The 27,064-nt window shown below is 55.6% G+C and overlaps 1 protein-coding gene across 1 annotated transcript; it reads right to left on the bottom strand.

The window, feature by feature from the left end:
• Positions 1-298: 298 nt before the first annotated feature.
• On the bottom strand, positions 299-18,541 carry HSD11B2 (hydroxysteroid 11-beta dehydrogenase 2). Its single transcript, XM_010210998.2, has 5 exons — positions 18,282-18,541; positions 1,957-2,169; positions 1,556-1,741; positions 1,050-1,187; positions 299-833 (listed from the first exon to the last, which is right to left on the bottom strand). Exons 1-5 carry the CDS (start codon positions 18,538-18,540, stop codon positions 472-474), a joined length of 1,158 nt encoding a protein of 385 aa, XP_010209300.2. The 5' UTR covers position 18,541; the 3' UTR covers positions 299-471.
• Positions 18,542-27,064: the final 8,523 nt, after the last annotated feature.

Below are 27,064 nucleotides of genomic sequence, written 5' to 3'. Positions count from 1 at the left end.
GCCTGGCCCCCTGCTGTCCCAGGGAGCACGTGGAGTGTATAATGAGCTGCGCCGAGGCCAGCGCAGGGGCTGGCACGGCACCAGGCAGAGGGTCAGGGGCTTGACTCAGCCGAGGGACAACGGAGATGAGCGCCCGCAGCTCCAGCAGGGGCAAGGAAAATGTCACGTAGCTGCGAAACACCTGAGGTCCATCACAGCGCTCGTGCCAAAGCCCGAAGCATCGGGCAGGAGGGGCTCTGTTGCAGGATGCGCGATTCGGAAACACAAAAAATACAAAAACGACGCTTCTAGAAAATGCTGATTCTCACACATAGAAAATAGATCTGCCTGATTTTGGGAAGCAATTTGGTTTTGTATCTAGTGCTGATCAGTCCTGGGTGTGCCGGGGCTGTGTGCACGCTCGGGGACTAGCTACCGTGGTGCTAAGAGGAGAAGGTTCTTTCCTGCCCCGCAGTTGCACACAGGCCGCAGTCAGGCCTTCTTCATGTTGTTGTGGCGGTCTTGCCGCAGCGCTCGGGGCAGCTTGGGGTTGATGAAGAATCCTTTGAGGAACAAGTCTAGGACAAAGTAGGGCAGGTAGCGGTGTATAAAATACATGAGCCCGAGGCCCTGCCCCGGGTAGTAGCGCACAGCTGGGTTGGCAGCGAGGAGCCCATCCGTGATGCTGTCCACCACTGCACTGAGGTCCTCCACCGCCACCTTCATGAACTGGATGAACTGCCGGTTGATCTCCTCCACGTAGTCCTCGCCGTAGGCCTGCAGCAGCTCCTGGGGCAGGCTGGCCACCAGCTGCTCCTTGCGCAGGTTCCAGAACGCTGGATCACACGTTGTCCCTGCAGGGTCGGAGAGGCGCTGGTGAGCTCCGGCAGCCCTCGCTCCTGCCCTATGCCCACCAGCACTTGCCCAACAGTGCTTCTTGCCCTGTCCCAATGGGTCCTATGTCTGTCCTGCCTGGGTTTAGCCAGCTGCTGTGGTTGAGGAGCTCGTGGCAAGGCCTGATGGACCTTCTGCCCCACACACCACTCTGCGAGCGGGGCTGACCCTCTTACCTGTTCGGTAGTAGCCGGGCAGGATGAGGCTGACTTTGATGCCCCAGGGCTGCAGCTCGCTGCGGAAGGTATCCATGAGCAGGCTGAGTGCTGCCTTGGATGCACCGTAGGCCGCCAGGCAGGGAAAGGGCAGGTCCCCTTGGAGGAGAGAAAGTGCAAGAGAGTGGGGTGGCAAGCGGCTCTGAACACGGCCAGGCCGGCTGTGTCATCCCTGCCCTCAGCTCCTGGTAGCAGCCTGGTGGGATGCAGCAATGGCTGCCTCAAGATCCCCAGCTCGTGTGGGATGGGGAAGAGGCTGAAGCACTCAGAGCTGTGCCCTAGTGTGAGGGCCTCGTGCAAGGATGCTCAGCACGCATCCCTGCCATGTGTCCTGAGTGCTGTCTACCAAGCAGAGGGCTAGCGTGTCCATGTGGGGAACTTGGTGGGCACCCGAGACGGTGGTGATGGGTGACAGGGGTCTGGCCCCGCACCTACGTGGGCTTCATGCTGGGGCCAGAGCTACTCACCTGCAGGGCTGCTCACGGTGACGATGCGGCCGCCGGCAGAGCGGAGCAGGGGCAGCAGCACCTTGGTGAGCTCCAGGGAGCCAAAGAAGTTCACCTCCATGCAGGTGCGGAACTTGCCCAGTGGCGAGAGCTCAGCATCCGCGATGGTGTCGTTGAAGCCCGCATTGTTCACCAGGCCCCAGAGCCCTGTGGGGAGGGAAGGCTTAAAGCGACAACGCCAGCGGGAACCCAGGGCTCCCAGCTGCTGCCCCTGCCCGTGGTGGCACTTCCAGGGGGGCTATGAGGTACCTGGAGGAGGTTGTAGGCAAGGGGACCTGCAACCCGTGGAGCAGGGCTGGAGGCCGGGTCCAGCCATGCCAGATGTGGCCTCTCGGGGCCAGGCCGGGTCCCCGTGCTCCTACCTGTGCTGTTGGTATGAGCCTGGATGTGCTTCAGGACACGCTGGATGTCTTCTGGCTTGGTCAGGTCCATCTGCAGCAGTGTGAGCCTCTGTGAGCAGCTCTTCTGCAGCTCCTGGGCCCCGGCGCTTTGCAGGTCCAGCACGCTGGCAAACACCCGGAATCCCAGTGCATCCAAGTGCCGCGCGGTCGCCTGGCCAAAGCCAGAGTCACAGCCTGCGGGGGTCGAGAGGAGCCCTGCAATGGTCAGGGTGGCTGCCCTGGCCTCCATGGCTCCTAGTCCAAGAATCCCCCAGCCCTCGGGCTTTCTATCTACCTTCCTGGGGATTATGCCAAAGGGACCTCCCTGCCTTATCCCCCTGGAGAAGCCTGGCTGCCTCGGATCCCCTGAGCCCACCAGGGTGAGCCAAGCAGCCATGCCAGGCTCGCTGCCTTGGGCCTCCCGCTTGCGCAGGCCCTCCTCCTGTCTCCTGCCTCCCAGGAGGATGTGACCTTGGCCTAGGGTGTTCGCAGGTCACCTCACCACTGTTTTCTACCTCCCACCGCAGGAAGAAAACACATTATCTGCAGCCGCATCAGCCGGAGCCCGGCTCCGATGCGAGCTGCAGATAAGGCTGCGCAGGGCAGACTACGGCGCTGCAGGCGCAGCTGCGCCCCGGGCCCTGCTCTGCCGGGTGATTCGAGACGGGGCTCGTCGAGGCGCGGAGGCTTCGCGGGTTACCCCCGTCCCAGCCTGTGAGGCCTCTGCCAGCCAGCCCGTGGCATGGGTTCCATGGAGAGCTGCGGGCAGTGAATGTGAATGCGACAAGAGGTGCCCATGGTGCTGCCACCTGAAATACTGCATTCCCTGTCTCAAACAGCCCCCAATTTCTGGTGGAGCTCCTCCGGTGCAGGTATTTTGGGGGTTGATGTTACCCTGTCCCTAATCCCCGGCAAGAGGCTGGGAGCTCGCCCGGTGGTGGCAGAGCCACGCAGGTGGCCACGAGCTCGAGCTCACTGGAGCCGGGAGCCCAGCCCCGGGATCGTGGCCCCGGGCAAGAGAGGGAGGGCTGAGAACAAACAAAGGCGGCAAAGTACAGCGTGTTCCTGGGGCTGATGGCAGCGCTGATAGTGCTGAGGGGGGAGCCCGCGCCACCCGGCTTGCTTAACCATTAACCGGGGAGCTCTGCGGGCAACCCAGAAACAAGCAGCTCTGCAAGGCCCAATGCATCCTCTTGCCCAGCCCTGGCGGTGGCCCTGGCACTCGCCAGGGCTCTCTGAAACACCCTGTGTCCTGCAATGGGACCGCTCGAGGGGGTCTTCTCCAGCATTCCCCCGCCACCACCGGCAGTCATGGTGCACATACAGGCCTCCTGCATAGTAGGGCAAAAGCAATGACTTTAATTCTGCTTGATAACAGGGGGAGGGATCCAGCATCCAGAGCCGTGTCACCCACGGTGGGCAGCACCCAGTGCCAGGCCAGGCATGGCCACCTTGGGTCTGGGAGCACCCCAGAGCGGCTCTGGCTTCCCCCGGCATCCCTGCAGCGAGCCCTTCTGACCTGGCCGCCGGTGACCTAACGTGACAGAAACGCAGCACTGAGGGCACCTGGGGTGGCTTCAGAGGGAGGGGGGCCCGGAGGGCAGGTGCCAGCCTCGCTTCTCACTGGAGCGGGCTGTGGCTGGGAACAGGGCGCTGCCCGCTCCGGCGCTTCGGGAGCCAGATAAGCTGTGCTCTGCGCGCTGCCTGTGCCCCGGTCCTGGGCTCTCCTTCGCCTTATTGCTGCGTCATAAACCCATAAAGACCCTGGAGAGGCGCCAGGGTGATAACGTGCCCCGGAGATGGCCGCAGAGGTGCTTAGTTGGCAGGAAGCGGCTGTTAGCACAGGTGCCCACTGAAACCCCACGGGGCACCCTTGGATGCCACAGGCTGGACTCCCAGCTTTGAGCTGGGGCCCTTCTCCATCCTGGGAAACCCATGTTTGGAGACTCATCTCCCAGCAGGATCCAGCATGCGGCAAGCCAGAGGCCATGGATACAAGTGCCTGCTGCGGGCACCCACTGGGTGCATCTGATGGCCCCCATCATCCTTCCTCTCAGCATGGCCACGGCCACAACGGGTGAGATGGGGACACGAGCTGGGCAGTCGCTGGCCCAGCTTAACCTTGGCCAGAGCAGCTCTGCGGGTGCCTCAAGGGGATGCCCGTGCCATCTCCCAGCGGGACAATCCGCACACCCCACACTCACCGCCCCGGAGGAGCGGGAACACGCCGTGCTGCCAGCGCACGGAGAGATAAGGTGCTCTGCGCATTTCCCAACAGGGCAGCGGAGGAAAAAGTGGCAATAAAGATAAGGTTTAAAAATAAAAGTGCACTTGGCCGTTGCCCCTGGGGCACTGCACTCCACATCCTGCTCCTGCCACCTTTGCCATCTCAGTGGACCAGGAGCATCGCTGAGGGAGGGTGCAGCACTGGTCCTGAAAAGCTGGCGCCAGCTTCCTGAGGCAAAGGGGGTAGGAGGCAACTGTCACCTCATGGTGACACAGTCCCAACCCTCCAAACATGCGGGGGCTGGTGCAGGAGGACACATCTGGAGCCAGCTTGGGTTTTTGGCCATGCCCAGCATTTGGGGAGCTGAAGATGCTCTGCTGTATCCGGCCACTGGCTGGGCTAGACCTCCTCGGGATGGACTGCTGACCCACATGGAAAAGCAGCTAGAGGTGATTTTTGCTATGGAGGCTGGGGGCAGCCAGAGGGTTTGTTTCCGAAGTTTTAATTTATTCACTAAAAAGGAAAAAAAAAGAAAAATCCTCTCCTGGAGGCTGGCGGGAGGCCCAGGGCGGGCGCGCTGGCGGGACGAGGGCGGCGATGCGCCCGTGTTATTTAAGGTCTTTGCCGCTGTTTGGCAGAGGAGGTTCCCAGCTGATGCTGAGCTGGCAGCGCCGCACGGAGCCGGGAGGAGAGACACGGGAGAAGAACCACAGCGTGAGAAAAGGCAAAGGCAGCCCAGGCTGTGGGAGGAAAGGAAGTCGAGGGGCCCGTGGGACCAGCCCCAGGAGCTTCCCGAATGCCCGTTCCGCTGGCACCGGCACTGCTGCGCTGGCTGCGCGTTAGCGCACCCAGCGAGTGCCCAGCTGCTGCCAAGGGCCACCCTTCCGCCCTGTTCTTCACGGGATGCTTGGAAACAGATGGTTTTATCCGAAGCTGGAGCCTGCGCTTTTTTTTTTGTTTTTTTTTGTTGTTGTTTTTGGTTTTTTTGCCATTCTCAGCTGACTTTTTCTTTGGGGAGCACTGCGAAGGCAGACGGACAAAGTCTGCTTCTATCAAAGCTAGAAGAGGGTCCCCAAGTAGTGCAAAAGCCTTTGGGTGGCAGTGAGCACAGGTCCCCACGTGTACCAGGGACACCATGACGGGCTACACTGGCGAGGAAGGGCAGGAGGAAGGCTGCACCCATCCATCTGGCTTGCAGGGGCATCACAAGGAGCCTCTCCAGCAGTGTGTTAGGACATCGCCAAGAAGAGGGATGTGATGGGGAGCCGGGATTCAAAATCCAGAGCTCAACTGTGGGCTGCCCACAGAGACTCTGCTCCACAGCCCGCGCAGAGGTGGTGGGGACCTGCCAGCCTCACTGCAAACAGGCACAACCCTATGGATGGGTTCTCCATTCTCTGAGCTCCATGGCCAGGCTCTGCAGCAATTCCCAGGGGCTTTCCGGAAGGTTTGGCCCATGTCTTGGAGCATGTTTGGGCATGGGAGAAATTGAGCCTGTCGCAGACCAGTGGGAAGGGTGACTGAGCCCAGCTAGATCCGGGCACCCTTGGAGGACTCAGCTTTGTCCCACTGGTGACATGAGTTGTCAGGTCTCACCCTGGCAGGATGCAGAGTCATCCTAGGCTGAACTGTGTGCAGTGCTCAGGCATATCCCTCTGCTCCTCCCAACAGCGATCCTGGTTTGCACTCAAACCCACCTCGGAGCCAGGCACGACGCCAGGGAAAAGCAAGGAGCAGCCGCAACACTGGTCAACCCAGAGGAGCAAAAAACTCATCTTGGCGAAGAGGCAGCTGTGGTTGAGGAGCTGGCTCAGAGCCTGGCTGGTGTCTGGGACTCGGTCACTGCACACCCTAGGGACGCGCCCAGGCCCTGTCCCCCTGTGGCCACCACTGGTGCCACGGAAGCCATGGAGGGAGCAGCTCTCCAGCCTAGCACTGCCTCTCAGACAGTGGCTTTTAGGATGGAGGCTTTTATTGGAATTTGCACATTAGCACCAGGGAAAATGAAGCTTCCCTTGCCTTGAAAGTTGGTCGCGGGTGGCAGCTGGACCTCACGCTGTGTCTCATCCCAGCCGCATGTCCTTCTGGGCTTGTTTCACAGGGTGAGCCCAGGCGGCAGAGGCACCATAGTCATTTGGAGCAGCACCATCTTCCCTCCCCAGCTCTGCAGTGATCTGCTCCATTGAGCCAGGCACCCTCAAAACACCCTGCCCTAGATCTGCTGCGGCTGCGTGAGGCGGGGCAGCAAATCCCAATGTTGTGCCAAGACATCAGACCCAACAGCCTCTGCCAGGTTCCATCTATCACACACAGATTCTGGGGGGCTGCACACCTCACCAGCCTTACCAAGCTAGAGTAACCTTCCCAGGCAGTGTGCTCCCCAACACCCTGGGACCCTACAAGTCCACCCAACCCTTGCACCAGAGCCTGGTGAAGCTTTCTCATGTGCCAGTGGGCTTCCTGGAAGGTTTCCACTCACAGAAGACCTCCTTGCTCCATGGTGCCAACCACAGTAGGCCCACTTTTCTGCCCTTGCCAGCACCTCAAGCTTGTAGCAGACTTATCAGCACACATACTCAGAATAGGGATCTTCTCACTCAAACACTGTCCCAGCAGATGCAGGGGAGCTTTCCTGGGAGTTGAAGGATGCCTCATCCCGGGGAAACTCCTTTCAGATATGATGGTATCTGAGGAGGAAGCTGCAAGGGCTTGTTGAGCGCATGGAGCAGGTACAGAGCTGCTCAGCAGTAACATTTGATGGAGGGGGCCTGGCAGAGAGAACAGGGAATGCAACGGCATAGTGAGGGATGAAGGAATGAGGGATGCTCCGGATGAGAAAGCCCAAAGGCAAGACAGCCCCTTCAAACTGATAACAGGGAGGTAGCACTAGGTGAGATGTGAAGAGTGTGGCCAAGAGCCTGGCTGTGCATGCCACAGCTGGAGCTGCAGAGAAAGCTCTGCCTTGAAGGCTCACTGGCCTATGTCCACACTGAGACCTGCCAGGGCTGTCCAGGCCTGAGAAAGAGCTGTGATGTCTCCTGCACCCCTGCCGGAAGGAGAAGAGGAAGATGCACCTTTCTGAGCTGCTCCTGGCAATCCTGAATGGGCTGTGCAGCACTCCAAAGGTGTTGAGAAAGCATCAGAGATCAATGGCCTGGCTAATGCAGAGAGAGTCTGCAGCGTCAGGCGGGGGTACATGTGGCATTTGCAGCCTATGTTGACAGAGCAGCGAGGGGAATGGAGCAGAAAAGAGGTCTGAGATGGGAGCCCCAGACAGAGGTGAGGCGTCCTGGAAGGACGCGAGCAGCTGGGTCGAGCACACCTGGACATCCTCCATCCTCCTGGCTCCCACACCATCCTTTCTAGAGGAGACTCTGCTGATCCCCACTGCATATCCACTGTGGCCATGGAGAAGGCCACGTTCATGGGGAACATCACTACTCCACTCTCTATTTGTCCCACAGCCTCGATTTACCCTTGACATGGGAGAGGAGCCGCATGGAGCCAGGCGCACCCACCCCATGGAGGCAACGCAAGGGCCCCGAGAAGCCGCTCGGTGGCGGGCACAGGGCCACGCACCGGGCGCGACAGACGGGCCGCGCTGAGGACACCCTGCGGGCAGAGGGTCTCCCGCGGCGGGGCCCAGCCCGGCGAGGAGGAAGCCGTGAACAAAAGGCCGTGTGTCTGGGACAGGGCCCAGCAGCCAACACCTCCTGGATGCCATGCAAGCTTGGAAAGAGGCACGATAAACAGGTGATGTCAGACTGCAACGAGAGAGAACAAATTCTTGGCAAGGCCACGAAGAGGGAGGAGACCGGAGGAGCACCTGTGCCGACAGCAGCTGAACCGCCGCAGCCACCCACCAGCCCAGAGGCTTGGCCAGGTCAGCATCTCTGCAGGCCAGAGCTGGCAGTGCACCCTTGGCATGTGCGGCTCTGTGGCCAGGCACAGGGCATCTCAGCAGATGCTACCAGGCACCTCGTGGGAGACCAGGAGTGCCAGGAGCCCGCCGGGGCCATGGCGCGCCTGAGCTGCTGGCTGGTGGCCAGTGGCATCAGCTGCGGGAAGCAGGCAGAACTTAGCTCCTGGTTAAAGGCTGGTTCCCCTTGCAGCAGAAGAGAAGGAAGGAAAGTGATGGAGAGATGGGGCCTCCAGGCCAGGAAGCTGCCACAAAACAGAGACAGGGTGGCCTTCCACGTCCCAGGGGTTTCCCCTAAGCCCTGGATTGCAAACAGCTGCTGCCAGCTGAATTGGGGCATGCAGCGCTTGCCCTGTGCCAGGAGGGCAGCCTGGCCCTGCCAGCAAGACTGGGCACGAGCAGCTCCCAGCGGTTCTGGAGGCTCCCGTGAGCAACAGGAAATCACAGCCCGGTCCTTGGCTTGCTCAGTAGCATGCAGCATAGGCAGCCACAAGGACTTTCACCCATCTCTCCGCTTGGTATTCCCCTAACACCCAACACACTAGAGGATGGCACCAGCATGGCAGGAGCTGACCAGAGCTCCAGCCTGTCTCAGGGTGCCTGTCCTCAGCGCATGCTTTCAGAAAGCAAAAATCAAACTAAACTGGGTGAGAAGCCTTCAGAGGTGAACCAAATCATGAGGGGCTGAAAACAGGCAAGCACAAAATGACCAGGTGAGCATTCTTGCTGCTCCACAGCCCTTGCCTTGCAACCCTTCCTTGGGCAGGATCTTGGCCAGGACTGGTATCCTCCATCCCTAGGAACCCCCAGCTGCCACGAGCCAAGGATGTAGACCTCTGCATGGGTAGCTCATGGCCTGTGAGGTCAACAGCCAGATCCCCTTGCAGCCTGGGATGAAGTGCCACACATGCCCCCAAGACCTTTCCCCCCAGGAGAGCAGAGCAGGTCCCCATGGCACTCAGAGCCCCGTCGAGGCCAGGGCACAGGTCTCAGCCGTCCACATCTCTCCTGCAGCCCTTGAAATCGTCCAACATAGTTCCTTTTATTACACTTTCTTATTTTAAGAGAGAACCCTTTGAAATCGGACCCTGGTTCCAGTCTGCCCTCATCTCAGCCCCAAAGAGGTCAAGCAGCCTCTTCCAAATGATGTGTCTGCACGAAGCAGCCGTCGGTACAACCGGTCCTGCTAGAAACAGGCAGCTGTTTGTCAGCAGACTGCTCGCCCTCTTCCCCAGGGTTCACCGAGAGCTCGCGCAGCCTTTTCCAAGAGGCTGCGGGTACCTTCAATGAGGGCTGCGTGAACTTCCCCTCCTGGCCTAGGGATGCACCAGCCAGGCATCTCAGGGCATGTGCAACCCTGTGGCCAAAGCTTTCCTAAGTGCTGGAGGAAAGACACCTTGGGGCTCTTTGGTGTCCTAAACTCCTTGAGAAGGTGCCCATGTCCTCCTTGAGCAGGAGGGTCACAGGGCTGCAGCTGGGTTCCTCTGCAGGTCCCCACGCTGCCCCAAACCTGCAGCCATGGGCAGCAGCACAGAAGACACATGGCCCTGCTGGCAGGAGCAGCGGGCAGAGCCCACTGGGGCCAGATGGTTTGAATTATGGAGGATTAGCCAGGCCTTTATGAAGCATTATGTGCCGTAACCTCCAAATGGAGAGCGATGTTTCACTTAGCGCACCAAAGAGAAGGGGGAAATGTGATTTTCTGCCTTGGTAACCCAAAGCAGCAATGCCATCCTCCTGCATTGCACAGAAGATACAGAGAAGCCCTTGAGGGTTGTGCCTATTTGTGACCAGGACTGCTGAATTAAAGCCGATTTTTCAGAAGCAGATGCAGGCTCTGATGCACCAGAATTTATGGACCCAGCATCACAAGAACAAGCCTGAGGTCAATCACAGCAGTTTTTCTTGTCACCATCACTTAGAGCCACTGAGCCACCCAGATGCCTCTTCTGTCCCCAAAATCAACTGTACAGGCTGTTTCCATGGGTAAAACTCCACACTAGCCAGGTGCAAATAAGGGCTAACAAAGCAGCAAGACAAATACAAGGCCCAGTTACATTGCAAGTGGCTCTAGTATAACAGGGACAGAAGTGACCCCATCCACCTCCCCATGCAGGAAGACATGAGCAGTATTTCACAGCAAGAGAAAGATGCTGGAGGAGAGGATTCTCCACAAGAGCTTGAAGCAGTTTGCAGTTGATCTTAGTGCCCTGAACCATGCTTTGGGGACGGTGGTTTAACAGCTGGACCATCTCAGACTGAACTCAGCCTAATATTGTATCCATGGGATCATCAGATGCACTGGAGTTTTCTTCAGATGTAGGAATAGGAGCATCCCAGGAGATGCCTAAGGAGGACCTTAGCAAGGCAGCAAGCGGTCGCAGGCAATCAGTGAGGACAAGGGACTGGTGAGGCATAAACCACCAAGCCCGTTCCCATGAGCAAGTCCCCGAAACACACTAAGCCCAAGCCATCACACCAAACACTTCTGCAGAAGCCTGAGCGGGGTGAAGTGCTACGAGCCATTGCTGTGGCCAGGCCTCTGCGCACTACCGCTGCACCCAGGCTGGAGGGAGGTTCAAAAACAACTGCTGAACCCAGTGCCACGGAGGAAGTGACTGTCCTCCGAGCAAGACTTGCTGTGAGGTTTCGGGGTTTCGCAGAAAAAGCAGGCAGGGAATTTCTTAGAATCAGCAGCTCCCCACCTCCCCCTGCAAGAGGTGAGCATGAGCTGTCTTGGGCTGAAGGGGAGCAGGCAGCTTCCAAGAGGGGAAATCATCTCCTAGACACATACCACAGCTTAAGGATTTGAACTCCTTCCTCCAGGTTTCCCACACTCTGCTGTTGGCAGCAATGATGTACCAGGTAGGGACAAACTAGGTTTAGAAATCCAGAACAGCGTGGCTGTAAACCATCCATCTCACTTAGGACAGGATGTGAACTCCAAGCTCCGTCTGGGAGAAGATCACAGTGCAAATATAGCCTGGGAAATTGTACGATTTGTACCTTTCGTTGAAGCTAACTGAAAATTTATGTCCCCCCCAAAGAGGAAGCTGTAAAGAAAAACTTCAGAGATAACTGGGTGAAAAATCGCCTTAAAACAGAACATGACAAAGCAGGAGAGCAGAGCCTACAAGATAGCAGCAAGACTCGTCCTTTGGGAGGGACGCCCACCAGCCCAGGGACAGCCAGGCTGACAAGTGATGGAGATAGATAGCTGCAAGCTCGCCCCTAGCCCGGGAAGCACGCAGGGAAGATCAGAGCCTGTGCACGGGCAGGCACCAGCGAGCAGATCAAAGCCACCACTAACCTGGCTCGACATCCTGCAGGGTCTGTGTACACTTGAACTTTTTGAGGCTGTAAGTGTGTGAAGAGTGAGATGCTGAGAGTCAGGCTGGAAATTAAGACAGCTACAATTGCAAAGTAGAACTAATGGTGCTACCAGGGAATAAGGTGAAGGCTGGAGCAGTAGCTAAGATCTTGATGCTGCGCCTGCAGCAGTCATGGCTGGGCAAGGTGCCAGGCAGAGGCCACAGGTCCTGCTCAGAGACCATCCCTGGGCTGAAAACTGCCTCCCTCCCAGGGGTTTCCATCCACTTGCTTAGGATAAGCTAATGTTGGCATAAGTAGGCTCCAGTGTGCCCCCTGAAGTGCAAGGAAAGTCACCACAGGAAGGCTGCAAATGCCAGGTTAGAAGGTTTGTACCTGCTTGGGAGTCTAGGAACCCTAAAGGGGAGCAGCCACTGGACCACAGTGTCTTTGGAAAGAGTTGTGAAAAGTAGACGTGTTGTACGACATTCACATGAGACTAAAGTCTAACCACTAGCACAGAAGAGGGAACAGACACCACAGGTCTGCTCGAGAGTATTTCAAGTAGAAACTAAGAGTTTTTTCCCCATAGGGAAAAATCAGCAGCAGAACAGATGGAAGAAGGCTTGAAAAAGGAGATCAGGTATCCAAAACCTCCACAGAAGCCATGGAGGGCAGGCACCTCTCCCACTGGAGCCAAGGAACTCAGGTCACCAGTCTGTTTCTCTTCGATCTCCACAAGCTGCCTGAGCAGTACCCACTACCCGGTTCCACAGGATCATCATCACCAGAAGAAGATAAGCTAAAACACAGACTATGAAACTGAAAACTCTTCTTTAGGATTACAGCCTCATGGACAAGAGGTTCTGAGACAGCACTATTTGTGACAAAAAAAAAAAAAAAAAGAACCAAACAAGAGAGAGTCAATAAAGCTCATGATCAGCAACGCTCCAGGGAAGAAGTAAGGAGAAGTGTTGTGTTGCACATGAAGACACATACAGGCTGGGACAGAAGAGGAGAGATTGGAAGCTGCTATAAAAAAAATGGATATATCCCAGCAAACAGGGAAGTAAGAAACACTGAGGCATGCACTTAGCAAACCTCAAAAAAAAAAAAACCAGCCCCAACCTCCATCTCTAGCAACACCAAGCACAAGTCCAAAATGCCCATTCTTTTTCCACTTTGCAAGCTTCATGCCAGTATCTCAGATCCAAGATTCCAGGATGGACTTTGAGAGGTGCAAAGCAGGAGCACCCTTCAGCCTTTCTTCCCATAGGAGACACTGCTGAACTATCAACTGAGCAAGCCAGAAAAGCAGAGGCCACCCAGCCAGCCTCCAGCCAAACAGCTTTTGGACCAGCACTGACAGCGGGATACCTGTAGAAGGCAATTGGCTTGATCTACAGGCATGGTCAAAATACTCCCAGCCCAATGAAATGAGAGATAAGCCTGACTGTGCAAGCCTACCAATTCCATGCTGCCATCAGTAAGGCAGCTTGGCTTTTCTGGAGTTAGATCATTGCTTAAGAAGAGCTCAGCCCAACACAGGGCAATGCTACATAAGCCTGCATTAAAGATGCGCTGCTCTTTGGACTAGAGGACAGCAGCTGCCTACACATCTTCACTTCTGGGTACTCATCAATATCCCACCTTCTCATTTCTGCAGAGGATGGCCTCCACATCCCTGCATGATCCTACACCCTGATCAAGCCAACCTGGGTTTCTCACCACCTACATTCTCCTATGGCGTGCAACACTCATGCACTTTTCCTCCTAATTAGCTGTACTCACCACTTTTGGTTAAAGGCATTAGAAAAACAACACCAAGTCTGCGGGTCGGAGGGCTTCAAGAGTGCTTATTAATAGATCAGTGAGAAAGAGCTGTCTGCGGTGAGCAGGGTGAGATAGGTATTTTTGAAGAAACTTATCAAGGGGAAGAATCCAAAAACCTTGGAGGACTACTGGCAAAATGAAGCAAGAGCTTCACCCCCGCAAAAAGAGAAGCAGAGAAGGCTTTTTGCCCTGCTCTGAAAGACAGACAGCAGAATAACTAGATACTTCATCCACCTGGAGAGGTAAGGTTCTTCTTCATCTGCAAATGAGTGATTGTACAGCAGGACCTGAGTCTCACTGCTTGGTTTCAGTGTCCCTGCCCCCAACACACAGCTTGGAGGAATAGCTCTGCTGTTAATTTTTAATAGGTGCTGAAAGAATCACAGAAGCTCCAGAGAAGTCATTTCTTCCTGCATTCAGATAGAAGAACTTCAGTTCTTGAAGACTTGTTAGCTCCACAACTCTAGAAACAGCTACCAAAGGGAAGCATCCTATAGAAAACTACTACAACATGAAGCTTTAGAGTTATCAGAGTATTCACTTCACAGCTAAACTATTGCAACTATATACATGTATATATATTTTAAATCAGCACAGCTTCTGCATGTTCAGTTTGCATTATCAGAGCAGTTCAGACTATTTGCACTTTAAAGGAATTGGAGCTACCAAGGCAATCAAAACAAGCTGTTGGGACCAACGGCATAACCGAGCAGGAGTTCACAGGCAGGGTATTAGCCAGGGGCCATGGAGCAACCGATGCCTGGGACAATCCTCTTTAACCCAGTTATCTCCATGACAATGCCGAGGGCAACCAGAGGCTGAGAGGGGCTCAGGGTCTAATTGGACACATGTTCAATCAGTGCTCCAACACAGAGCCAGGACGCCGCCAGCCTGGTTGCTGCCTCAGCACCTATGCAGCTCCCATCTTGGAGAAGGTAGGCACCAGGTAGCACTCAGTCCCCCATGTTAACTCACCCACACTTGTGGGCAACCACAGGGTAGCACCATTCCAGGACATGGAAAGTTGCATGTGTTTGGGAGACCCATTCAAGCAGTCCTAGCTAATCATGCACGTGCATTACTGAACAGCACTGAGATCTTGGTTCCTCACATCTCTTGATCACCCAGCACAGATACCCGCAGCAGGAAAGGGAGCCTGAGATAGCATCAGAAGTTGGATCCTGCCAAGTCCAGATAGGAAGCAAGGCTGGTGTTTTAACAAGGAAAGCGATTTACCTTCACAGCAGAACAAGAGTCCTGATATCAGGACTGAATCACTCCCACAGCTCTGCTGCAGCCACCAGATGCTGCAACATCTGCCAAGTCCATGGGAAGTGTTTGCGCTCTGCGCTCCTGTTGCAAGAGCTCAGCTAACCTTGAAAGCCATCTTAAGCTCTGACCCATTTCAGGCCGTTAATGGAGCGTGCAACAAGAGAGTCTCACCAGGAAAGCCAGGTTTCCTTTGTAGGAGGAGGGAAAGAAAGGGTACAGACGAACAGCAGCTTTGGATCTGAATCGGTCTGACCTACTCACTGCTTTTGTTCTCCAAAATGGTTTGTTTGGGGACAGAGCAGCCTGTCTCCTGTCTCTGTAGCCCAGTCTTCCCCAAGGAGAATCAGGGAAGGCGCAAGGGACCCAAATTGCTACTCCTAACCAAGAGCCCTGTGGCTTTGCATAGCTTAGAGCTGCATTATCTCAAGTGCATCCTTTGCAAGTGGCAGAGTTTCAGTGCTTCAGCTTTCCATCCAAGCTGAAAGGAAGAGTGCAAAAGCTGATGCTCAGCTCCAGCAAAACACCGTAAGCATGCAAGGCCTGTGGGCTATTTTTCATTCAGCCCTTTCCATGAATCTCCCTTAAGTGAGGCAATAGCTCATGTCTGAAAAAAACCACAGGCAATAAAACACTGTAGAGCTATACATGACAGGAAGATTCACAACTGCTTCAGCTGCCTCCTCTTTTTGCACAGCTGAACCCCAGGGAGCTTCTGACAAGTCTCTTCTCCATCCACAGCAAAAGCCCAAAGTCCCAAAAGTGTTTGGTACTCCCACGGAATCACTGAGCTTGACAGGCATTCACTAAAGCCAGAAGAGACCAAGAGACCTTCAAGGTTGATGGCTAAAGTAACCCAGGTCGTAGAGGCCTCTTCATTTCTTGGAACCTAGTATACAGTGCTGGGGCCAAAGCAGACCTTGCAGAAAAGACCATCAGTCTGGAGCAGGAGATGCCAAGAAACAGACGTTCATCACCCTCTGCTCCAAGCTCGCTTGCAATTACTCATTTAAGAGGCATGAGCAGTGGCTTTGCACAGGCAAAAAGTTACAGAAGCTGGAGCACTTTTGGTGTAGATGTCCAAGAGAAAAGAGCTAAGGATACAACCAGTAACTGCTTTCCACTCCCATGGCACAGAACTACACAGAGGCAGCCTAAAGAAACTCAATAGCGCCCTCCTAGTCATGCAGTTGGATTTGGGAAGAGGTGGCCCAAGCACACACAAGTGCATCTCACATGCCATTGACCTTGGGTGCCCATCACCCGGCGAGCAGTCCCAGGGCCACAAGGCAGCTTGGGTCTTCTAGCACAGGGCTGGAGCTGGAGCAGCTAGACCCTTCTCGCCTTCTCATGCTGTCCCATTCCCCCCTGGAGCTCATCCCCTGCTCATCTACACCACACAGGAGAGTGCTCTTGGCCAGCCACCTCCTTCCCTCTGCATCCTCAGTGCAAATAGCAATCAATGACTCTTCCTCAGAAGATGGGATTAATACTCTCCTTGCGGCATATTCCGGAGCCACAATTCCAGTGAGGACATGCAAGAACCTGAGCCACAACCATGGACAAAGAAACCCACCAGCAGCACAGCACAGACCAGTAGCCACAGAGGCCACGGGATGGGCCCCAGGCTCGCAGCAGTGGTCACATCCCTACGCTCCAGCCCTAGGCAGAAGCAGCTGCAGGCCTGTCCCTACTCGCTGCTCCAGTCTGGTTCCAGCCCACGGCGTGACACCTGAAATGCAAACATACAGCAGAGAGGAAACTAGAAAGTTGTGGTGTTTCCCACCCAGAGCACAAGACTTTCTAGCCCTCAAACCTCCTGGAGGGTCTGTAGGCCACATCTCTCAACTGTCTATTGGGAGGCAAAGCAGTTTTCCCTTCAAAAGTTCTAAAAAGTTCCCTGACCATGGGTGCCTAGATCAGATCAAGGGCGCTGCAGGGAAAGCTCGGTCCAAGGTTTTCCTTTCCAGATGGCTGGAAGAGCTGTGGTGAAGTTTGGTCTCGGAGTTGCACCCACGCAGTCACATCCCGGTGCTCTGGGCAAGCGCTCTTAGACCTGCACAGCTCCTCGGCACGGGACTGAGCCAGCCGGCCAGCAGCAGTCAGAAGCAGCTCAGAGCTGGGACCCATGCTGTTTCACAGGCTGGCATTAATGGATGAGAAGGGATTAGGAAGAGGCTTTGCAGCACTTCTGGGTTAAGTACAGAGCACAGATTAGCTACCATCCCCCTGCAGGGTCTAGTGTAACCCCCAGCACGATCAGAGCCCATACACCCCCACCGATGTCCCCTCTGTTCCTGCCACAGGGCAACCATGGCCATTCCCAGGCTAATGGTGCAGAGACGAGTAACTGAACATGTTCAAGTTGAGAGCGGCCTGTGCTTTTCATACTGTCAGAGGCACCTGTTCGAGGCGCTGAATAAGAAAACTCTGACCCGCATCGCGAGCTGCGACTTGAACCTGTAAAACCACAAAGAATTTACTGCTAAAAAGCAAACAGCGGAGCTGCAGGGGTGTCATTTCCATGCACCAAGGCAAGAACACCTTGTCCCAGCCACTGACTCACTAATTATACAGGCAGTGGCATGGGCACAGGGCTAGTGCGACCTGGTCTGCCACACACCAGGTATGCCCGGGCATCAGTGAGACAGCGACACGTTCCCAGGTGTACGGCTGCCCTCCACACCTTCCACAGCGAGGAGTCCTCCCGAGCAGCCCTGCCCTGCTGCTACTTTGACCTTCACTGGGCTGAATCACCCATTCATTCCCCGATCCTCCATGCTTCCTCCTCTGGAGAGGCTCCACCGGAGGAGCAGCTCCACCTCCCACCAGGCCTTCAACCTGCACGTGAGCTTGGACTCTCTTGGAGGAGCTCTCCCCACTGTAAGATGATCTTTCCTAGAAAGCACCTGTTTCCCCTGCTCCACCTGCCAGCTCTCGCTTCAAGCATAGACTTGGAGCTCTCCAAAGCCGGTCCAGACCTTCCCACTGGGTGACAGGCAGTGCATCCTCAGGCTCCCGTAGAGCAGATCCACTTCTGCATCTGTGCAGAAGCTCCAGGGAGCTGGCAAATTGCCTCCTCAGCACAGCAGTGTGAATGGGAGCCCCGACCTGGGCACTTTGCGGCTCCTTTGGTGCCTGCTGCCACGGGTGCAGAGTACCTGCAGGCACTGAATTCAGACAGCCTTCCCACCCTGAAAAGGCACCTCCAGCATCACCACTGAGAGAAAGGAGAGGGTGATGAGCTTGTAGAGCCTGAAAAAATTCAGCCACAAGCCAAAAAAAGGAAGTGGCCTCACTTGCTCCCAGAGCATCCCTGCACAAGTGAGGCTCAGCCCTGGGGGAGCTGGTGCTTCCCATTGCCTCCAGGCCAGAGGAGGCTGTGAGCCTCCTCTGAACAAGCCCAGCACTGGAGGAGAGACCAGAGCACCTCCCAAGCTGGCCAGAGGGCTCCCAAACCAGAAGACCAGAGCTGCTGCACAGTAGCCACTCATCCCACCCAGCAGGCTGGCTTCCAGAGGAAGTCATTCACGCCGTTGCACTGAGATGGGCAGGCACAGCTCGAGGCAAAGAACTGCTCCTAGGGACCACGCAGCATCCCCGAGTCCTGCTTATTTGGGGACAGGGTGGACAGGTGTAGCTTGGCCCTTCCTCGCGGTCCCGAGCTACCGAGACCTCTCAGGCATCCATCCTCCGGCGGGCGCGGGAGGAGCGAGCGGGGGCTGCAGGGGGGGCGTGCGGGGCACTCACCTGTGACGAGGACGGCTCTGCCCGCCACCGGGAGCAGGCGGCGCGGCGGAGCCCGCCGCAGCAGCAGGCAGGCGGCGGCGGCGGCGAGCGCGAGCCCCAGGGGCAGCGGGAGGCAGGCGCGGCACAGGCTCTGCAGCGCGGCCAGCAGCGCCACGGGCAGCACGAGCGCCCGGCCCAGCACCACGTCGCGGCGCGCGGCGCGCAGCGCGAGGCTGCCGGCCAGCGCCGCCCACAGCGAGCCGTACGCCCAGCGCTCCATGAGGCGGCCCGGACCCGCGCCGGGACCCGGGACCCGCACCCCGACCCGCAACGCGCCGCGGGGCCGCCCCGCGTGCGGCCCGCGCCGCCGCGCCCCGCTTATAAACGCGCCGGCGGGAGGAGCGAGGCGGAGTCGCTGCCGCCGCGCTGCCAATGGGAGAAGTTTTCCCGGCTCCGGGGCACGGCCTGGACCGACCCTGCCTGGCCCGGCCCGGTTCCGCTTGGCCCGGTTCAGCCCGGATTGACTCGGCTTGGTTCAGCCCGGCTCGACTCGGCCCCGATCAACTCGGATAGGTTCAGTTCAGCACTGCTCAGCTTGGCTCAGCTCAGCTTGGTTCAGTTCAGTTCATCCTATCGCATCCTGGCTCAGTTCAGCTCAGCCCAGCCCAGCTCAGCTTGGTTCAGTATGGTTCAAGTTGGCTCAGTTTGTCTCAGTTCAGCTCAGCACAGTTTGACTCCACTCTGCGTGGCCCGTTCGTGGCTTGGCATGGCACAGTTCACCTCCGCTCTGCTCAGTTCAGCAGAGCTCAGCTTCGTTCAGCTCAGCACAGTCCAGCTCCACTCTGTTTGGCTTGACCTGGCTCGGCTTGGTTCAGATCAGCACAGTTCAGCTGGGCTCAGCCCAGCCCAGCACAATTCAACTGCATTTGACTCAGCCCGGCTCAGCTTGGCTCTGTCCATCACTTCACTGTTCATCCCAGCTTGGTTTAAATCACTGCCCTCACAGCACTGGGATGAGCCGCTATTGGGCTGGGGGGTCCCCACTGCACCCCCAGGCCAAGAGGGAGCCCCGTGCCAGCGCCGCGGCAGCAGGGGGTGGCAGTGGGGGTCAGTGCGTAGCTCCCTCTGGGATTCCAGGCCCTCGCTTGTTGCAGGCATCGTGTCCGGACAGCCCTGGCGTTACTGGGGTGTTGACCAGGGCTGAGCAGCCCTCTGGGTGCTCCGTCCCCACGTGCCTGCTGCCCTCTGTGAGAGAGGCAGGCTGCTCTGGAGAGTGCTTCATGTGCCCTATCTCCAATGCTTGTCTCGGGAGGGGAATGAATCACCTCCAGGAGCAGCAGGTTGCATCGCTCTCGATTCCCGCAGGAGCTGGGTTCGGCTGGATGTGCTAGAAGCAGAGGAGACAGTGGCCATCCTGTCTGCCTCTGCCCTGGGGATGCTCTGACAGCGCCGCAGGGCTGGGGGGCTCCAGGCTGAACGCAGGTAAGGCCATGGCACTGACGGGGCCCCATGTTTGCCCCGTGTGTGGTTGGTGCTAGTGGGAAGTCCCCAACCACTGTGGCTGGCGGCAAAGGGCAAAGTCCTCTCACTACTCCTTTTATTACACAGCCTAATTGCTCTGTCTGGGTTTGCCTTATTAAGGGTCATTTTGGGGTCCTTCATGCTCCATCGCATGGCCCCATGCACTGTCCCCCTCCATGGGCATTTAGCAAGAGGACGAGGACCCACACCGGCGTCAGGGGCCCACAGCCGCTCCTGATGGGCATCCCGGCCTTTGCCACTTGGGTTGTGGATGTTGCCAGGTCCCTCTGCCAGGTAGTGCTTCGGCACCAGGGAGAGCAGCCGGTGCCAGGAGCCCTGGCACTGCCTGAAATCTGGCACAGTGGGCGTGGAGGAGGCCGCAGTTGCCATCTCTCTTCTGAACGGCCCCACGACACAGGAAAAAATAACCCTGTTGTGCTGGAGGGGAGGAAAGAAAAAACACCAACCCACGTTTCAACAGGGGCAGTGGCTGCAGTGCAGAGTCAAACAGGCTGGGGTGGTTTTTCTGGGGTGTGGTGGTGGGACCCCGGCTCTTCCAGGCAGGGGAATTCAGGGAATGCTGGTAAGGTCGAGGAGGGATGTTTCGGACATCATGGCTGCGGGCTCTCCCATCCGTATCCTTCTTTAATGTGATGGAATGCTTGGAGCAGTAGGATAGGGATTGGTCCCTGGGCACATCTTCTCCCATTGGGATGTTGCATTATGGCCACGTGCGCTGGCGCGGGTGCTTCTGCCCTCGCTCACCCTGCAAGGGATAGCAGAACCTTTCAGCTGCCTGAACGGGATGCGGGTTGAGGGGTGCAGAGGATGCTGGGCTGGACCACAGAGGTGCATGGTCTGCGCTGAGCAGCTGTGGGCCCAGACCATGCAGTCCATTATGGTGAAATGGAGCAGACCTTGGTCCGGAGCATGGCAGCGCTTGGTTTTACCCTCACAGCTCTGATGAAGGATGTGGGTATCGCTTCTTCCCTACTCCTGGCATGCTCAGGTCTTGTTCGTTGCAGAGTGCTGGGGAAGAAGATGGACCTCAATGACTCCATCTGCCCCTGGTTGCTCTGCAGTAGCCAGCTTCACCTCAAAGGCCTCCTAGGCCAAGCAGAGCACTAGTGATACCCACTGTGACCAATGCAGCCCAGGGAAGGGGTGCACATTGTGGCCTGGCATCCTGAGGAGGAGATGAGAGCAAGTGTGGGGATGGCAGGGAGCCATGGGGCAGCCAGGAATGTTGTGGCGGGAGCTGGGGTGATGACTAGACGTGTGAGGCCAGGCATGTCTGATCCAGCTCCGGACAGCTGTTGTAGGCTGGCAGGAGGTGGTTTCCATGCCACGGAGCAGGAGGATGGGAGGGTTTGGTGGAGTATTCCGCAGGGGCAGCCCAGATGCCACCCAAACACGTCCCCAGTGAGGCTGCTTTCCTAGTGCTGCACACTCTCATTCTTGTCATGGGACAGCCCCAGCTTTAATTCTGGCAAAGAAGTTCCCATTCCAGCCAATGTGTCCATGCTCTGGAGAGACTGTGCAGGCCATGCCAGTCCTACTGTCCTTTTCAAAGGGTTTGGGGGCCTTGGAGGATTTTTACAACCCTTCAGCTGGCAGGTGGGGGCTCCAAGGTAGGCACAGTAGCAATATGGGGAAGATTCCCAGTTTCTCAGTAAAGAAACATCACCAAAGCTGAAAGAAGAATCTCACTGAAGAAAGGTCAAATTCTACTGGTCCAGCTAACTCTCAAGACAGTTTTTATAAGACTTTACATGGTGTCATTTGAGTTCTTAGAAAGCCCAGGTTGGGGGGAGAGCCTTTATGAAACATGGTCTCCCAAGAGAGCATCACTTGCTGTCAGCCTGTCCTTCCTTTCGAAAACACATTGCACATTGGGCAGGGGCTGTCCTTCTTGTGGGATGTCCAAAGATGAATTGTGAAAAGGGAAAATCCTTTGCACGCTCTAGCCAGGTCTCTCTTAAGAAACCAGGGGCTGGCACGTGGTCAGAGGAAGCTTGGTGGCTAGTTCTCTGAAGAGAGTGCCCTGCTATGTTCATCTTCCCATTGCTCAACACCAGAGGGTGCTTCCCAACTGCTCTGTGGTGTTGGGAAATACTACGGATAGCCCCATTACCTTTTGACCTACTTGGTGTCTTCCTTACCTAATTTGCTAATTAGAGTTGGCCTTCTTCACCCTGGAAGTGGGGCTGGGTTGATGGCAGCCACCTCCCACACCCTTCCTGGGGCTGAAAGACAACTGTCAGTGCAGAGCCCTATAGGGGTTCGCTGCTTTTCCGGGCTACCCTTGCCCTAGGCTGTTCCTATAGCTCAGTGGAGCCTCCCATGACTAACAGGTTTGGAGATAATTGTTCCCCTCCCTAATCTCATCTGCAGAAGATTCATTGCATTGTTTTCAAAGTGCCATGAGCCATTTCCAGGGTCTTGAGGCCCATGAGCAATGTGATTCATAGCCGATGTGCTCCCATAGGTACTTAATCTTTTCCAAAACAGCAAGCCCTTCTTCCAGAGCTATTATCTCCTCAGGAAACACCACCCAGGTGAGTCCCTAATGGGGAGCTTGTGTCTATTTGGCTTTGGTGGAGACCTGTGGCAGCCCTTTCATGTACCACTGGGTATGTTCTTCCCCCAGGAACAGTTGTCCTGGGACAAGGAGCAGTGGAGACCCCCTTGGCTGTCACCTGGTGTCCAGAGAGGGCAAGGGGGATGCTGGAAATGGGCCTTCTCCTTCTGCCCCCAGGCCTTTTCGGGCCTTGCTTCAAAGGGACATCTTTGGGTTGTGACTGAGGGCTGTTTTCAGCTTCCCTTACGTTTTGCTGCCAGAAAATGCAGTTGACTTTGTACTCAGTATCCTATGCACCCTGGTGTCTGTGTGAACAGCCCCCCACTGATCTCCTCCAGTTCTTAACAGGCTTCCTCAGAAGTGATCGCCTGGTTTCCTCAGGTCACTGGTACATATTTTTCTTAATTGAGAGCAAGACTAGTGAGACCAGACACTCCGAGCTCTTTCAAGACAACCACCAGGCAATCAGTCTTCAAACCATTTAAGGGGCAGCCTGTTGATTTGGGAGATTTAAGAGATAGTGCCAAGATCTGCCTTGGTTGGGGCAAGTACAAGGCTCTCTGCACAGCCCTTCATTCTGTATGGTCCCAGTGCTGGTGCTGGGCTATAGATGGTGGCACAGACACATCCCATCTGGCTTCAGTAAAAGAGGGACAACTTTTGGCATCTGTCAGCCTTTTGGTATCTCCTAGCCCAGTGCTGTGTCATTGAGATTAGCCTCCCAGGTCCACAGGAGGGTTTTTAGGCTGTACTGATTGCAGTCTAGTCTTGTCTTCCATCTATGGGAATGGGACACAAACCCCCATGCTTCTCCATCATCTCCTTCATCTGAGGGATCAGGGACACAAAAACCCTTCCTTTGGCTTCTCTGGTGGGGACTGGCTGATCTTTTCTGCTCCTGGATGCAGCGCATCCTGAGCAGTGCCCGTCCTGGGGCTCTCACAGGCTCTCCATCCAGCAAACTCCTTTGGGGAATAGAAGTGTAGCTTAGCATCCAGTTGAGCACTGACTCCACTGATTCCTCTAATGTTCAGAAAATTCACGGTCCTGGCTGGTTTTGTCTAGTTGTGAGGGATCTCCAGGTATTTATAAAACACCTTTCCACTTCCAGGCAGATTCATGGCTCCAGGAGAAGTCCCACCTTTATCCATTTCCTGCTCTGACACTTTTCTGACCAGGTGAAGAATCATATGCTACCATGTCCTTTTGTCCACTGAGCCCTGTCAGCCTGTTCACCAGATGGGCTCTCATGTGGTTTCCCAGAGCTGAGGTTGAGCTCCCCAAGGAAACTGTTTCCACATTCCTCTTCCTGTGGCTGGGAAGTCTCCATTGGCCTTCTGTATGTTCCCAGGTCTGCTAAGGCAGGCAGGAGTACCTGGGTCCTGCACTTCCATCTCACTGGGTGCTCTTGGAAGCCATGTCAGGCTCACTTTGCCACCCAGGACCTTTTTCAAACTTGACATCTCCCCTTCCTCTACATTCTTCTTGTTTTCTTTTTCCTTTGTAACTTTTTTTGTGGTCCTGGTGGCTGACTCAGCCTCTGGCCTCAAGTAATCCTTTGGAAGAGAGGAAGCTGGACACTTCCAGCTGAACTTCTCCTGCCCTAGGGCAGCCCCCCTGCCAAGCCCAGGGCTAAGACCTTTTCTTCATCCTATCATTTTACCACGTCCCTTTTCTTCTGTCTTTTTCACAGGGCCTCTGGCTAGCTATTAGCATGACAGGGGCAGGACAAATGTGGCTTCCCCTTGGCCAACAAGGCTGATCCAGGAGACATTGGCCAGGGAAGAGGGCAGTAGGTCAAAGCATAAGGTGACCTGGTTTCCGTTCTACGCCTCCATGCCCATGCTGCTGGGGAAGGCAACTACACAGCAGAGCATGTTGCCAGTCTAGGGTTGCTCAAGACTTCTGGGGACAGTAGGCAAAGGATGAGTCCTCCAGCTGAGAGAGCAGAAGGAATTTTAGGGAGGAAGATTATAATTAGGCATCTGGAAGTTGGCCGAGGCTTGCTGGGAGTTGCAAAAAAAAAATCTGTGGCATCTCCAGCCCATAAACAAAAATGAAGTTGCAGTATGCCTGGTAGGAATGGCCCTTCCTGTGTGTCCCAACACACCTGCAGAGTAATGGATCTTCAGTGCTTTTAAAAGTCTAGATTTTTTCCCCACACAAGATCGCAAGTCTCCCTGCCTGGGCTCAGGAAAAGCAGTGGAAATATTCCCATCACAGCAGTCTGTAATGGAATTCATGGTGAGAATACAGCAGGCCAAAGGGCCTTGGCCATCAGGAGGCCATCATGAAGGCCCTCGCTGAGTACATGATGAATAACTTGAGCAGGTAGATCTTAGAGAGCACTGGTTGAGCAAGGACCCTTGCGGTGGGCTTCCTCACTGACATGGGTAAGAAAGACTCTGAGGGCCATGGTTATATCCTGAGCTTGTGCTGGCCCATGCAGTGAAGGTGCAGACTGATAGGACACCAAACAGCTAAGAAAAGCCCTGTTCGATTAGGAGAAGGACTCATTCTTATCTGGGGCATGTAGTTGATTCCCCACTTCTCTCTCCCCAAGGTCCTAGGTTAGTCAAACCATGGCCTAAGACATGATGCAGAAGCAGGAGGGCAAAACACAGCACCTAGACTGGGCAGCCCACATTGGACTGGGGCTCCTCCTGCCTTTTAGCTCTCAACACTCAGCAGCTTTGTGGGGTCTGAGTAAAATGGAAACTTTACCATCTCTATTCTACCTCTGCCCACATCATCTTCCCATCCTGTGCTTCACATCCCAGCCATTTGTTTCAGCAGAGTGCCCTTTGTATTTTCATCTTGGGCAATGCCTAAAGACAAAAGGTTTGCAGGACAGAAGACCCACATGCCTACCCTGCATGCCTTCACCACAACAGACCTTGCCTTTCTGCCCAGGTAGGCTTTGGCACATGTGTCCTCCAGATGGATGATCTAAAGCTTCCTAGGACTTGCGTTTTGTTTGGTCCCCTGCCACAAGGTGTGTATCTGAGATGACTGCCCTGTGGACACAGAGAATGGAGCTAACGTGGCCAATCACTCCAACTGGGTGAATGAACACTTGGGACTGAGGATGTTGCTTTCAACTAAAATAAGAGCAAAAGAGTGATCATCAGGTTGTAGGACTTCTTGTTGAGAGTCTGGGTTGTTCATTTCCAGAGTATCGAAGGTGATAAAAGCAAAACGAAGCCTATCATGTGATTCCCTGAAGACCTGTGGGACACAAGGCATGAAGGCATGTGTCGCTCTGGGGTGTCATACGTGTGGATGCCATGCCCCCTCGTGGTAGCCAACCAGAAGGATGCATGGACCAGGAGATGCACCAGCCTGGCAAGGTGAACTTGGACTCCTCAGGCATGGAAAGCTTTGGGCAGATGTAGTGGGTCATCTCGGCAGCTCCAGGACACAGCTGGAGCCAGGGCCATGCAGAGATTCAGCCCAACCACAGGCAGAGATGGCATCAGGGAGAAGCTGTGTCTGCCTTGGGGTGACCAGCACTAGCCTCATTCAGCCTGCAAGCTGGGAGCAGCCTCCTCCAGAGCAATCCTGGGAGGACAGTCACCTAGAGCATCCCAACGGCAGCTTCGCTTGTGGAGCCTGGGGCCACACATGCCTTGGGTCCCGATCAAGCATCATGCAGGCCTGTAATGACCCACGAACCTGCCTACATTCATGAAAGAGCTTTCTGCATTGCAACATCGTCCTCTCTCCTTCTCATGGTGGGCCAGGATGAGACTTCTGCTTTTTTTTTTTTTTTTTTTTTTTTTTTTTTTGACATGATTCACTCGCATTGTGGCCAAGCCAAGTTCTTCAGGCGCCTTTCAAGGGCAGTGTGTGCCTGGGGCCAGACTGGGAATCCTGGAAATGTTACCAAGGCTGTAAAGCCAAAAACAATCAGGAAAGAAAATAAACATGGTTTGGCGGAGGCCTTCACTGAGGACACAACCTCCCCGGGTGACATGCGCTGCATGGTGGTGAATCCTTTCTCAGGTGGCCTGTGAAGCACCAAGCCCACTGCAGAAGAGCAGAATGGTGCTCACCTCTGGGTAAAGAGGCTTCCTAGAAGGGAGTGTTTGGCTAATTGTGGGCTCATTCATGCTCCATGTCCAGGTGAGCCAACCACATCCAGTGCTCTGCCTCCAAGCATCCCATGACTTCTGTTTCTCTTGCCTACCTGTGCACAGAGGGATGCTCTGGAGCCCCAAGAACATCTGTCCTTGGGGTTTGGTGCCACTTTCCTGTCAGAGCTGTACACTGAGGCCAGGAGTGAGCTGTGCTGGATCCCTCAGTATCCCTTGGTTCAGCACAGGACACACACAGCTCTGGACTTGGTAATTGCTGTCCCGAAAGCATCTGGGGAAACCTCGTAGGCAGCTCAGGTGGAGGCTGGGGCAGATGGGCACTACCCAGCTCCTCCTAGGACCCATCTGAGTCTAAATTCTAAAGAGCACTTTCCGGGAGGGAGAAGCCCCCTCGCAGAGGTTAATCAAGAGGAAGAAGCTGCCCAGCCAGATGGAGTTTTTCTTCATTCTTTAAAACCCTCCCGAGACTTGCTGTGCTGGATTCATTGCTGGAGGCAACACGAGGGCAGCAGTTAGGTGGAGCCGCCGTGATGGATGATGTGCCGCAATTCCCAAAGGCCTAGGCCATGAAGGATAGTGTTTAAAGCCCAGCAACAGCTGTGTCT

Source organism: Tinamus guttatus, unplaced genomic scaffold (assembly GCF_059628265.1).
Source record: "Tinamus guttatus ecotype Peru unplaced genomic scaffold, ASM5962826v1 Tinamus_guttatus_pri_ptg000323l, whole genome shotgun sequence".
Classification (NCBI taxonomy): domain Eukaryota; kingdom Metazoa; phylum Chordata; class Aves; order Tinamiformes; family Tinamidae; genus Tinamus; species Tinamus guttatus.
The sequence above is the reverse complement of the archived record's forward strand: the minus strand, read 5'-3'. Positions and strand labels throughout refer to the sequence as shown.

Excerpts from the sequence above, each read along its gene's own strand:
- HSD11B2 (XM_010210998.2), bottom strand. The coding sequence starts at position 18,540 with ATGGAGCGCTGGGCGTACGGCTCGCTGTGGGCGGCGCTGGCCGGCAGC. Across the intron at positions 2,170-18,281 it reads CAGAGCCGTCCTCGTCACAG|GCTGTGACTCTGGCTTTGGC; the intron begins GTGAGTGCCCCG and ends CGACCCCCGCAG. Across the intron at positions 1,742-1,956 it reads GGCTCATACCAACAGCACAG|GGCTCTGGGGCCTGGTGAAC; the intron begins GTAGGAGCACGG and ends CCCTCCCCACAG.